Source organism: Equus quagga, chromosome 14, assembly GCF_021613505.1.
Source record: "Equus quagga isolate Etosha38 chromosome 14, UCLA_HA_Equagga_1.0, whole genome shotgun sequence".
NCBI lineage: Eukaryota > Metazoa > Chordata > Mammalia > Perissodactyla > Equidae > Equus > Equus quagga.
This window is the reverse complement of record NC_060280.1, coordinates 84,653,239-84,667,257: the sequence shown is the minus strand read 5'-3', so window position 1 is coordinate 84,667,257 and position 14,019 is coordinate 84,653,239. Positions and strand designations below refer to the sequence as shown.

At 58.9% G+C, this 14,019-nt stretch overlaps 1 protein-coding gene across 1 annotated transcript in view; it reads right to left on the bottom strand.

The window, feature by feature from the left end:
* Positions 1 to 14,019, bottom strand: part of CACNA1A (calcium voltage-gated channel subunit alpha1 A) — a 199,242-nt gene that overhangs the window by 107,799 nt on the left and 77,424 nt on the right. Inside the window, exons 4-6 of the mRNA XM_046638279.1 lie at positions 11,350 to 11,441; positions 8,998 to 9,150; positions 5,281 to 5,474 (exon numbers count right to left, since the gene is read on the bottom strand). Coding sequence (XP_046494235.1) covers positions 5,281 to 5,474; positions 8,998 to 9,150; positions 11,350 to 11,441 — 439 coding nt within the window. The remainder of the gene's footprint in view (positions 1 to 5,280; positions 5,475 to 8,997; positions 9,151 to 11,349; positions 11,442 to 14,019) is intronic.

Genomic DNA, 14,019 nt, shown 5'->3' with positions numbered 1-14,019 from the left:
AGGAGGGGGAGGAGAAGGGGAGGAGGGAGAGGAAGAGAGGAGGAGGAGGGGGAGGAGGAAGAGGAGGGGGAGAAGGGAGAGAGGGGGGATGGGGGAGGGAGAGGAAGAGGGGAGGAGGCGCAGGGGGGGAGGGGGAGAGGGGTGCAGACCTAGCTCTCTGGCTGGTTCTGAGGAAGCCTCGGTCCCGCGAGGGCCCCAGCCGTCTGCTAAGCTCCCGCGTCCTCCGAGGGTTCTCCGACACAGCGACCGCGGAAGCCACCTAGGCGCCCACCTCAGTCTCCACGCACGGGGGGGTGGGGTCCCTGGGGTCCGAGGCCAGCACTGCGGGGTCTGTGAATTCGAATAGCGCACAGTCCACCCTCCTCGCCGTTTCCGCCGGGAGCAGCGCTTCTTCTCTTCTCTGCGGGGCAGGCGGCTGAGGTTGCCCCAAGCTCGCGGGCGCCACCCGGGTCTCAGGGGCTCAGCAGCCGCGCACCAGGGACCCGGCCCCCACGTGGTGATCGGGTTCCCACGGGTCCCCCTCCAGCTGCCCTGCAGCCAGCCCCCTGCGCCCGCGGCTGTCCCCTCGTTTGGGCCGCGACACCAGCAGATGTGACAGCCGGGGCTCAGCGAGGCTCGGAGCTTCCGGGGACGCACTCCTGTTCCCCCATCTGCATCTTTTCTGCCTCAAACTTTCCTGAGAGTGTTAAGAAATTACTCCTTTAAAAATCAAACCACCTGCCCCCCAATATCTATTCTGGGGACCAGCTCAGGGCCAAGCAGAGGAGGCCTCAACCCCGCGCCCGGCGGCTGTCAGCCCTGGAGTCGTTTCTAGAATGGGGGACAGTAAGCTCCCCGCCCCATTATTGAAAACCAGACTCCGGGCTCGACTGGAGGCCATCGGTCCCCATCACGTCCCTCTCTGTTCCAGGGCCCCAGTGACCCCTCGGGCTCGCCGCCTGGGAAGGTCTCTGTGGCTCTCTGGGCATGGTGACCATCCCCGTCTTATGGCGGCCTGAGGACGCCCTCCCATCCGCGCCTGTCAGGACAAAACCGGGCTTACGGGTCTTTGAGAAGCAAAGCACAGGGGTGAGGTCTCCTGCCCGTCACGTCCAATCTGGAGTTGCAGGGTCACTGCACCACGGATGTCAGCCCAGCCGCTTGTGAAGGTGGCATCTGCGAGGTGTCCCCACCATAAACGACTCCGCCTCCCTTCCCATTGCGGCTTTGGGAGGGGGTCCCGCAGCCGGCACAGCGCAGAGGAGGGGGGAGCGTGTGTACATATTCAATCAATGGGACCCTCGGTGAGGAAGACCTGCCCCCGCCTCACTTGTCCTCTTTATTTAACAATGAAACGACGAGATGACCATCCCCTGTTGCTGGATCAGTTAGTCGGTCGCTTGTTGCAGTGTGGACTCTGCACAGAGCACGTGAGATGAGAGTCTCCAGCGGCCAGCGGGCGCCCGAAGATGCTCGCTGCCCCCCGACCTCGTCTCTGGCTCCAGGAGTGACCTCAAATCCTTTTATTCTTCTAAATGTTTAACAAGACAAGTTTGAATACTTTCCCTGATTGTAAAAGTGAATCGTGCTCATTGTGGAGAAATTTGAGGATACAGAGAAAGGTCGCGGGAATAAAAGTCCCTGCACCTGCCCGGGGGACCCGGATGGCGTCTTCTCATCTTTTTTCTTACTTATATTTTCAAATACACACACTTGAGACCACAAGGTGCTGCAGGCTGAACCACAGTCCCCGCCTGGTTCACCTGCTGAGGCCCTGACCCCAGTGTGACGGGGTCAGGAGGCGGGGCCTGTGGGAGGGAAGGGGTGGGCCGTGAGGGCGGGGCCCCATGATAGGATGAGCATCCTGATGACAAGGGACCAGCACTCTCCCCGCCCTGTGAGGCCACGGCGAGGAGGCCGTCTGCAAGCCGGGAGGAGCCCTCACCAGAACCGACCCTGCGGGCACCTGGTCTTGGACTCCAGGCTCCAGAACGGAGAGAAAAATCAATGTCTGCTGTTCAGTCCACCCCATCTGTGGTATCTGGTAATGGGGACCAAGTAGACTAAGATGCAAGCTTTATCTCACCTTGAGTTTTTTTTTTTTTTTTTTTTTTTGCTGAGGAAGATTGGCCCTGAGTTGACATCTGTGCCAATCTTCCTCTATTTTGTATATGGGACGCAGCCACAGCATGGCTCAATGAGCAGTGTGTAGGTCCGTGCCCAGTGAACCCTGGGCCACCGTACGGAGGGGCCAGGTGGCATTTAACCAGCTGCCTCCCGTTTTGCTGTATTTTACAAGTAATGCTGGGTGCAAATCCTGACGCAAACCTTCGACAGCACTGCTGAGTTGAGGTGAGGGCTTTTTCCAGAAGGCACGTTAACCAGGAAGCCAAGAGGAAACGGAAAGAAACAAAGAAAACTGGGAAAGGCTGGAGGGGACCGGGCACACCTCGCAGGCCAGTGCGCTGTTCCCCCCACCAAAAGCGCTCTTCCCCAAAGACCTGCCTGACTCACTCCTTCTCTGCGGAAACGTCACCTCCCCCAGGGAGCCCTCCCTGATTGCCTGTCCTAGACTAGCCCCTGCCCCCTCATTCGTCGTCTTGTGCTGTTTTCGTCTCCACAGCGCGTGTCACTGTGTCCCACATTATGCATCTGCTGACTGCCCACCTCCCACTCTGTGAGCATTTGCTACCTATGACGTTTACTGTTTGCGTCTGTCCCTCCTGTGGGGTGGGGACCTTTGTCATCTTCTTCATGACGGGGCCCCAACCGCCTGACTGCCTCTCAGCAATGCCCTGGGCGCCCGAGCCCGTGGGTTCCAAGACGCGTGGGGCAGCTGTGTCCCGACCCCCTGCCCCGGGGCTCACCGGGCGCGGCCCCGCCCAGCACAGAGGACAGAGACCACAGGCATGGAGCCCCCAGGACAGGCCGGGGCAGGTGGGCAGACGGCGGAGCCCAAGGGCGGGACCCTGAGGCCAGAAGGCTGCTCCACGCGGCTGCAGGAGCTCGGGGGGCCTGGGCCCTGCCCTCGGCCACGGAGGCCCCAGTGGCCGTGCAGGGGTGTCAATTCGGGGAGCCCCGAATTGCAAGCAGCTTATTTGGGGGTGATGTGAACTGAACTGTGCCCTCGTCCCCCCACAAAAGATGGTTGAAGTCCTTGGTGTGTGCCCGCATCGGACACGGGGTCGTCACACACGTGGCTCGGTCACATGGGGTCGTGGTCCTGACCCAGCGTGATGGCGTCCTTGCCAGCGGATGGAGGGCCAGGAAGGACCCGCCCGGAGCCTCCGGGGGAGTCAGCCCTGCGTCACCCCGCCAGGGAACTCGCAGCCTCCAGGCTGTGGGGCACGTTGCTGCCCTGAGCCGCCAGGTTCGCGGTACTTCATCCTGCTCTGGGCCCAAGTCACTGACGGGCCTCCGCCCAAAGGACAGTGATGGGATCTAAGTCGTGGAAAGTTCTAGAAGGCTGCGCTGAGTCAGTGGCAGTTACTAGCAGGTGAGGTGGGGAACACAGAGGGACCTCATGGTTCACGGACCTTCTTCAGGTGCCACTGGAGCTTTTACAATGAAAAATTCATACCGTTTCTAACAGCAACACCCGCCAGGGTGGAATCTGGCCCACACCGCTGGCCCAGGACCAGACACTGCTCTAAAAGCGTCACCTGTGTCCACTCACTCTGTCCTCGTGCCCTGTGAGGCAGCACTGTGCTGCTCCTCATCTTGCCCACGTGGACATGGAGGCACAGAGAGGCCAAGTGACTTGCCCAAAGTTGCACAGCAAGGAAGCAATGGACTCAGGATAGGAACCCAGGCAGCTCTGTGCTATCAACTACCACTAACCCCCCGGCCCGCCCTGAGCTTGCTCCCCTCGAGGGGGCTCAGCGCTAAGCTTCCACGACAAACATCCCCTCGTACGATGGAGCTTCTGACTGTAGCGTCTTTTGGAAGTTCGTTGTCCTGCTCGTGTTTCCTCTCCCACCACAGAGCCTCCGGACCCTTTCTCTGGGTGTCCAACCCCGTGACACAGCCCTTCCCCACGTTCACACTTGTCACAGCTTCTCCCAGTTCCATTCTGCCCGGGCGCTGCCCCTCCCTGTCTCCGCTTCTGTTTCATCCCCCCCCCCCCCCCCCCGAGGCCTCCTCTCACCAGACTTGCAAAGCAAAAGTCTGAAACCCATAAACACCCCCCCCCCCCCGCCCCCAGCAAGCTTGGCCAAGGGGGCGTAACCTTTTGCCCAGGCTCTTTGCAGGCGAGACCCAAGAGAGCCTGAGCACCTCGGAGCTGCTGTCTGGTCCTGGAGACGCTGTGGGAGGACAAGTCTTCATGCAAATTAGAACAGCAGGTCCCTTTCCTACATCTTCCACGTTTGTTAACAAATTATCAAAATAACGGCAGAAATCTCTGTTGTCTGTGACATGAATGACACTCCTGACATGTGGTGACTTGTGCAGTGCCTGACATGAACAACCATCCACGGCAGCTCTTTTTGCTGTCCACTCCCAAACTGCACTCTCAACCTTATCCTAAAATGAGCCACTGGTCAAAAGGACGGGTTCCTGTAAATGTCCCTCCACCCCAAGGGGGGGAAATTCCTTAAGGAAGATGCTCCCTGACCAGGACACTTCTGGGCAGAAAACTTCCAGAATCCTGGACAAGCCAAGAGCATCATCTAGAAAGGGAGGAGGTGGCGCCAGCTCCTGACAGACACGTCCACACTGCCCCCTGGACTCCTCGCCCCGTGGGGAGGGGTGTGGCTGGAGGAGGGCCAGTGGGAGCCCTGTGCAGAGCCCCCTGCACAGCTCCAAGGACGTTACTCTATTTTTTATCCTTTTTTTTTTATGAGGAAGACAGGCCCTGAGCTAACATCTGTGCCTGTCTTCCTCTGTTTTATATGGGACGCCACCACAGCATGGCTTGACGAGTGGTGCATAGGTCCACACCTGGGATCCAAACCTGCAAACCCCGGCCAGCAAAGCAGAGCACGCAAACCCAACCACTATGCCAGTGGGCAGGCCCCTATCCGTGTTGGTTCTGGAATCACACAACCTTTATATGTACTCAAAAATCTAAAATTGTACTTCAACACTTGCCCAGTGAAAAGCTGTTCAGCACCTGCATGCCCCATAGATCTCAGTCCCCCGAGGGCCCTCCCCGTATCTTCAAACGCCTGGGCCTCAGACCAGGTCTCCTGGGCCATGTGGAGCGTCCCTGGGCTGCCCTCCTGGCTCGGGGTCCCTCTCACGCAGCCTCAGCGGCGGGCTGGTTCAAGGGCCACCTCCCTGGGACGTCACGTCACTTACGTTGTAGAGGAGGTCGGTCCAGCCCTCCATGGTGATGCACTGGAACACAGTCAGCACTGCGAACAGGATGTTGTCGAACTGAGTGATCCCGTTGTTGGGCCCTTCCCAGTAGGGCTGACATTTGGTCCCATTGGGGCAGGTGCGGGCGGGTTCCTCTGTCCCACACGGAGCCGGGGACTCACCCTGAATGTCGTCTATGGAAGGGAAGGAGAGAGAAGTCAGAGGAAGGGGCCGGGAAAACCAGCTCTAAGGAATAGGAACCAGCGAGGATTCAACACTGTTGAAAAAAATAACTATTGTGATGAATGTATCAGTCTTTCTCCCAAAAACCCAACATTTGGCTTTGTTGATCTATTCATTGTTTTCTATTTCATTAATTTCTTCTCTAAGCTTCGCTACTTTTCTTGTTCTTTTCCTAAACTTTTGATATGGATTAACTTTCTTCAAGGCTATCAATTGCCCTTGAGGTACACCTTTAGCTGCATCTCACAAATTTTGTCACGTGTTAGTATCATTATTGTTTAAGTAAAATATTTGGCAATTTCCGTTATTATTTTTTCTTTGATCCATGAATAACCAAGAAGTATTTTTTTTAAAAAAAAATCTTGTCAGATACATACAAAAACAGGCTCGTATAATGCATTCCCATGTGCCTGTCACCAACTTCAACACATACTGACTCAGGGCTAGTCTTGTTTCATCTGGATCCCCTGCCCACACTTTGCCTCACCGCTAAAATATTTCTAAACTCAATCGCAGACATTCTATCATTTCCTCCACAAACGAGAAGCACATCTCTTAGCTTCCAACACTTCCAGAGTTATCTTTTTGTTACCAATCTGCAGCTTCATTGCACTGTGGTCAGAGGACACGTTCCGCATTATTCAGTCCTTTGAAATCTGTTGAGATGCTCTTTTTGGTCCCTAATACGGTCCGTTTTGGTAAATGCGTGTGTGCATTGTGAGGCTGTCGGGTGCAGAGTTCTCCGACTTCCATTAGGATGGATTTGTCACTTGTGCTGCGTTGTTCTTCTGTAGCCTGACCGATCCCTTTCTTGAGATGCACTGGGCACAGGGAGCTGTTCCGGGGGCGAGGGAGGCCAGTACGCACAGTACTTACTCTCGGGCACAGGAGCTGAGCTTTCTCCCCAAATAGCAGGAAGCAGATTGTGAAAATGGCACAAGGAAAGAGACACGTGCCAGTGGACGCCCCTCTCGCTGGAAACCACACGGCTCCCTGGTGGAGCTGGGCTGGGCGCTAAAGGTCGGGTCCGAATTCCAAGGTGTTGATGGGGAGGGAGGAGGCCCCCATGGGGTCAGGGGTCCCACGGGGTCAGGGGAGCACAGGACACCCCGGGAGCGGCCCCAGTGGAGCACAGCAGTGGGTACCAGAGAACTGTGCTCAGCGGGTGACACTGCTGACGGTTTCAGAGAAGAGACGACACTGTCCGTCTGCCAAGAAGACAGACAGCCGGGCGTGCAGACTCAAGCTCCCCCCTCAACAGAGACACATCTCTGTCTGTGCGCCACGGGTTTCGCAGCACCAGGTCCCGACCCCGGCTCAGCGCGTGGCGAGGGGGATAAACCAGCATGGAACCCGCGGATCTCACTGGCCTCCAGGCTCCAGTTAGATGGCCCACCCTGCGTGCAAACCCGGCTCAGTGCCGTCCTCAGGGCTCGGCGGCCCCGAGCGCTCGTGTTTGCCAGGAGGCAGAAGCCTCAGCCTTGCAGACGAGGGGTCTGCTCCTTGAATCTTCCGGAAGCTCTCGGAAGGCAGGAGGCTTTGCTTCATCTTCTGCTTCATCTTCACATTCAGCCTGGGGCTGGCGCACAGGACCCGGCTCCCGACGACAATGGGACATGGCTGGAAACCCGTCCCTCAGTATCAGCTCCACCCGCGATGCCCCCGCCCCTGCCCCCATCATGAAACACTGGGGGTGCTGCCAGCCAAGCAATGGGCCAGAGTCTGAGGAATCCGGTTATAAATATATTTTAAAATTAACCTGCTGCCTGGTGTCTGCGTGGATCTTTCTCTTACTCACACGCCGTGTATTTTTAATCTCAGGCTTTTCTGGCATCCTCCTGAGTGGAGGCTTCCTGCCCTCGGCCCCACCCATGCCTGTCCCCTCGGAACCCGGCTCAGACCCAAGCCGGCACCCCCCGGCTGGAGGGAGAGAAAAACCCGCAGAACCCTGGGCTCCAGGGCTCCTGGCTCCTCGGCTCTGGGCTGAGTTTCCGAGGGCCCTGCCCACGTCACCCCGGCTCTCGCTCCCGCCCGGGTGAGGAGGCCAGGCCCTGAAATAGCTCTGCCTCAATCAACACCTTCTTCATCGGGGAAAGAAATAATTAGGACAGCCCATATTGGGCGAACTTCACAGGCCCAGGAGAGAAGGAGGCAGGAGGAAGAAAAAAAGCATCTCGAGTGAGCCCACCGGGTTTCCTTCCCTCGGGGGGGCCTGGGGACAGGGCTGGACCTCGGGGTCACCAGGTGGACAGGAGAATGGGACGGTGCTCAGGACAGTATCTTCTTGCCAAGAAGACAACCCTGAATCCTCTTTCCTGTCCCACACGGTTCCCCTTCAGGCTTCACTGTCCACGCTGTGTCCATCCCCTCCCTCTGGGATCCTCGGCCCACCACGAGCTTTCAGTCGGCCCATCTGCACGGGGACGGCTGGGGGTCCGGACACTGAAATTCAGGCTTCCACCCTCATTTGGTTCCACTCGGTTCTCGGGCTGCCGAGAGGAAGAGTCTGGACAGCAGGGGTTTGAACCGGAAATGTACCTGGAAGCTGCTGTGTCCCTTGGCATGCAGACAGTGGGGACACCGCCAGGCCACGCGTGGACTCTGGGCTGTGCCAGGGAGGTGCCTCCCACCTCCCGGCTTTTCTCCACCCGTGCCCCCACCTCCTACTCAGCCACTGGAGGGCTGATGCTGGCACGGGGGGGAGGAGGGGCCCGGACCCCGCCTGGCTAGTTCCGAGGCTCGGACTGGCCGGTGCCACGACTCCTGGCACATTCCAGGGGGACCAGAAGGAGCCACCCTCTCCTCTCCTCTTCTCCCGGGAAGGAGTCGCCACTCACAAAGCCATGAGACGCATTCCCTCCTCTCCCTTCCTGCCTCAGGACGCAGCTCGGGCTGCGGGCACTGTCTACACCCTGTTCCCATCTGTCCGCCCCGTCACGCTCCCCGGTCTCCAGCCCAGCGTGCAGGGCAGCCGGCCTGCCAGGGCACCGACGCCCACCGGGGCTGTCTCGCCGGCACCGGGGGCAGAAGTTCATGGGCAAACAGCCAGCCCCCTGCCCCTCGGTGGGACGGCTCTGAGCGCGTGTCCAACGCTGGCTCCCCGTGGTGCCCAGTGGGACTGAGCCCGGTGCCCACGTGACAACCTGCCTGGTGGCAGCCCTTTGCTGGACGTCCTCCCTTCCCTGTCTCGCTTCCCCGCCCCCCGATGGGGCCTCCTGGGCCCACTTCCCAAGTAAATCCCTCACCCCGGGAAGCCTCTGGGGGGGGGGGGGGCCCAGCACAAGGCCCCGGTGATGAGCAAGAGCTGGGGGCCACGTCACCCCTGCCCGGCCTGCAGGCTTCTGGAAGGGCCCCTCCCAGCTTCCGGGAGAAAGGAGCAGACCCCGCACGTCCCTCCCGGGAGCCTGTCCCCAAGCGGGGGGAGAACAAACAGAAGGGAGGTGGAAGGAAACACACTGTGCGGCTCAGACCTACCTGTACCCTCCTCAAAGCAGGTGGTGTGGAATTTCCCCATATAAAATTCTAACCCTATGATTGCAAAAATAAGGATTGCGAAAAACAGCAGGAGACCGATCTGCAGCAGGGGGATCATTGCCTTCATGATCGACTTCAGGACGACTTGTAAACCTGGGGAGACACAGAGAGAGGCCCCGCGGCCGTGAGCAGGCATCCCAACCCGCCCCAAGGGGCCTGGCAAGGGAGGTGGGGGCGACGGTGAGGAAGGACGGAGCCTGGACCACATGGAGGCCGGCCATGGCGATGACGGGAGCAAGCCGCCTAAGTTTTTAAAGCACTTTCTATTTTTAAATACTTTAAAAAGCACTTGACGTATGCCCCGTCATCTGATGAACTTTGGCAGAAAGGGGTGGAAATCCATCACTTTCTGAGCCATGTTCTGCGGGGGTTGGCTTCACCCCGAGGGGGAGTCCTTTCCTCATTCATACAGAGGCACCGACGGGCTGGTGGCAGCCCCGTCCCGGCAGGCAGCCGGCGTCCCAGATCCCGTCCTGGGAAACCAGCCAGTGTTCCACTGGCTTCCAGCACAAATCCACGAGGTGGGGCCTGCGCAGAATCAGCCCATTTTGCAGAGGCGGAAAGCAAGGCTCAGAGATGTTGCGAGTCAGCCAAGGGCACGAGAAACAGGCAGGATTCAAGTGACGAGCCCAGGTCTGAGTGACGTCCAACCCTACAGTCGGAACCACTGAGCTGCGTACCGGGAAAATCTCTGGTTAAAACTGGGGTTCCAACCCGTGGCCTGAGGCTTCGCTCCTCCATTTAGAAGAACTGGCCATGGCCCACAGTTAGCATCTCCTGACGGGGTAGACGCAGCCGGAGAGAGGACCGTCAAGGAGGCCCAAGGGGCCGTGCTGCCCCAGGAGTCCAAAGCGTAAGGCGATGCCTGTGGAGGCAGCGGGGCAGGGCGTCCAGGGCTGGGGCACCATGCTGCTGGTGCCAGGCCAGGTCTCCTCTGCTGTGCTGCGCCCACCTCCAGACGCCACCCCGCTTCCTTGTAGAACCACCCCTGGGCCCAGGAGCTGCCTTCCCTGGGGGGCCACTGCTTCCCCACCTCCCACCCCCAAGACTGGTCAGAGAAGCACGAGCATCCAGCCGCCCTGCTGACTCTGGTGCCACTCACATGGCCGAGCTCCCCAAGGGTCAGGCCCCGCCCCGTCCCGCTGCCCTGGCTCCCTCTCCCCCCACCGCCGCCCCAGCACAGCAGGTGCATCTGAACACCTCGCCTGGGTCACCCACTCACTAGCAAAGCGACCTGGAGCAAGCAGGCCGCTACTGGGAACCTCAGTTTCTTCCTCTGTAAACAGGGGTAACACAGCCCCTCCCCCAGGACTAAGTGAGAGCAATGCGCCCGACACGTGCCGGTGGCCCCTGCAGACGCCTGAGCACCTTCCTTCCACAGAAGCATCTGTGGGGGGTCACCTGGGAAGCCGCACCCTTTAGGCCCGGACGGCAGTGAAATGCAACATGGTGACAATAATAGCACCCGCCTCGCAGGCTCGTGAGGGGAAACGAGTGTGAAAAATGGACAACACTGAGCACAGCGCCCAGCATGTGGCACGCGCTCATAAATTACTATATTAACTGACGCAGTAGGACAAGAAAAGATCGGCCCTGTTTTGTTTTTTGTTTGTTTTTCTTTTTTCGCAGCTGAACCTAATCTTGACCCCAAAGACTGCAGCCGCCCCCCCCCTGCCCAGAAGGCGGATGAGAAGCGTCCTGGGAGAGGGAGAAAGCAGCCCGGCCGAGGACGGGCTCCAGAGCTCATTGCTGGGAAGAGGTGAGAGCTCGAGAGAGTAAAGTGACTTTCTGAGCCTCAGCCTTTTCATCCGCGAAATGGGTTCACGGGGCGGCTGTGAGGACAAACCAGGACGCTGCGGTCCAGCGCCCCCGCAGGGCCCGGCGCACAGTGGGCGTTCAATGAGCGGGGACGGCCGCCGCCACCAGTGTGGCCGTCCATGCTCGGGTTCACGCTGGCTAAGTCCTAGTTCTGCCGCTTCTCAGCTGTGTGACCCTGTTCAAATTATTCAGTCGCTCTGAGCCTCAGTTTCCCCAACTGCAAAATGGAGAGATTGGCCCTGTCAGCTCCACAGGCTGGGAGAGCGGAAGGAGATGACTTGCGGTGCTGAGCGGCCACACACAGTGCTGCTTGACACGTGGGGCTCCTGGTGTGACTCTGGGCGCTCCCGGGGTCTCCAGGTGGCGGCTGCCCTGACAGCTGGAGAAGCCCTGGGGGCCCCATGATGCTCTGCGGGGAAAGTGAGGCCCCAGGACCCCGAGCCAAGGCCTCGCCGGGGCGGGAGACTCACGCACTTGGGATCCCAGACACCAGCTTGAGCGGCCGCAGCACCCGAACTGCTCTCAGCGTCCGCAGGTCGAACTCCGTCCCGACTGTCGCCAAGATGCTGGAAGAAAGAAGCCAGAAAGGAAAACACGGTGGGTTTCAGGGTCAGATCGATGGGGGGAGGGGGTGGGGTCCGATGACGTCATCTATCAGCCGGGTGACCACGGTGGGTGACCACGGCAGGTGACCCAGCATCACTGGGCCTCAGCTTCGTCCCCCGTGAAACAGTGTCAGCAGCGCCTGCCCCAGGGGACAAGATAGGTTGGATGAGGACCCGAGCGGGCGCGTGGCTGATGGCGCTCAGCAGACGCTGGACTGGGGGCCTCAGTTTCACCTTTTGTACAACAGGGAATGACAGTACCAAAGGATTGTGAGGATTAAACAAATTGACATTTGTGAAGCAGTCGGCGTGGCGCTCGGCACACAGAAGTGCGCTAACTACTCAGGAATAAATGAAGAAACAGACAGCAGATGTGGCCCCCAGTGTGGACGGTCTGCATCTGCCCTGGAAGGGGCTCACGGTCCCGAGCCTCGGGTCACAGAGTCACTCTCGCAGACGCGGGTGAGCAGGAATCACAGTGAGAGGGGAGGTGAGCCCTCTGCAGACACCCTGCCCCCCATCCCGGGAAGACCCCATCCTCAGACCTCGTCTGTGAACCTGTTGGTGAGATGAGGGTGCAGCAGCCTCCCCAGGTGGCACGGAGACCCCAGACCCGTCTCCTGAATGACTCCGTTTCTGAGGTGGGTGACACGCGGAGCGCACCACCACGGCGCAGCTCGACTGAAGAGATGCCGCAGACCAGAGGAGGCGGCACATGGGTAATTCGGGGGCGTCCCCAGTCCTGTCTGGGGTCTGGAATGGGGTCACCGTTCCAGCCTCTGAACAACCAGCATCTGCATCTCTTTGTCTGAGGGCTGGCCCCAAACCTGAGACAGGCTGGGGATGTCCCTGCAGGGGGACCCCTCAACCAAGAGCTGCCGGGGGCAAGGGTATTGATGCCCCAGCACCCCACCCCTCGTCCCAGACCGCTCTGAGGTGTGAGTGTCACATGGGCCCCCGGGGTGCCCGAGCCCAGCTGCCACAGGGGTAAGCTGCTCGGCCCCCCACCCCTCCCGGCCTCCCCTCCATCCGCATTCCTGGGGTCACCTCCCAGATGAACTGCTTACACCTGCCTACTCGTTATGGGAACTTTCCTGGGGCCCCCAAACTAAGGCAGGGAGTGTTCCCAACTCGTTTTCAAGACTCCTCCTAGAGCAGAGACAGCATTTGAGGTTGGACTGACCTATTTTTTCACCATCAACAAATGTGCATGTGAGCAAACCCCATGTGCCGGGCAGAGACAGACACGAGGCCGTCCCTGCCCCACGCAGCTGACGCAGAAGAAAGACGCTTAACCAAAAGCGCAGACAATGAATGAGTCCATCACAGGCGAGAGGCGACCTCAGAGACAGGAAGACAGCAGCTGTGAGGGCACACAACAGGTCGAGTTAACCAGTCCGGGACCCAAGAGGCCCCCACCTCAAGCTGAGGTCCCGCGGATGAGGAGGAGGAACCTGGACAGTGGGGGGAGAACTTTCCAGGCTGAGGAAACGGCCAAGACAGAGAGCCTGCGGTGGGAAGGAGCTCGGCGAATCCAAGGCACGAGGCAGTGCCGTGGTGGGGAGTGGACGGCACCATGAGGCTGCCGGGAGGTGGGGGCCGTGCCACGGAGCCTGCAGAACTTGTAACTCAGTTACTCTATTGTTCTCTTCCTCTACCAACTTTCTCACGTTCACGTGGGTTTGTCAAACTCCACTTTATAAATCCTTGTTCTATTTCTGCATCTCGCTCTCTCCCCTTTTAGCAGACAGAAGCTGCTGGTTAGGGCAGCCCAGCCGATGACGGGTGTCGGTGGGGCCTGCATGCATTCACTTTGCAGCATTAATTGAGCGCCAACAGCACGCTGGGCCTCGTCTGGGTCCCCGGGACACGAGTCACAGGAATCCCCGTCTGTGCGGGGGAGATGGAGAGAAAAGCCAGCAAGGATGCCGGTGTCAGGGTGATGAGTACGGGGAGAAAGCAACGCCGAGAAGGGAGCACGGGCGACGCGGGGCGGAGGGGAGCCGGGATGCTCATCAATCGGCAGGGAGGCAGCTCAGGACTGGGGATGTTCAGACCAGTGCTGCCTGGGAGAAATTAATAAGAGCTGCGTGTGAAATTTAAAATTTTCTAGTAGCCACATTCACAGAGTAAAAATGGGTGAAATTAATTTCAATAATATAGTTTCTTTAACCCAGTCAATCTGAAGTGTGAGCATGTCAACAGACGATTGACAGGAAAAATTCTTGAATAAGACATTTTATACATTCTTTTCTCTGGACTGAGTCTTTGAAACCTGGCGTGCAGTCTACACTTCCAGCACATCTCAATTTAGGGCCTCAATGGCCACGTGTGAACATACTGGACAAGGAAGGTCCTGAGAACAGACACGTGTGGAGAAAGCGAGGGGATGAGCCACATCAATGTGTAAGGGGGACTCTAGGCAGAGGGACAACCCAGTGCAAAGGCCCTGAGGCTGGACTGTGCCTGGTACCTTGAGGAACAGTGAGGAGGACAGTGTGGCTGGAGCTGAGGGAGCCAGGGTGACCGTGGGTGGAGA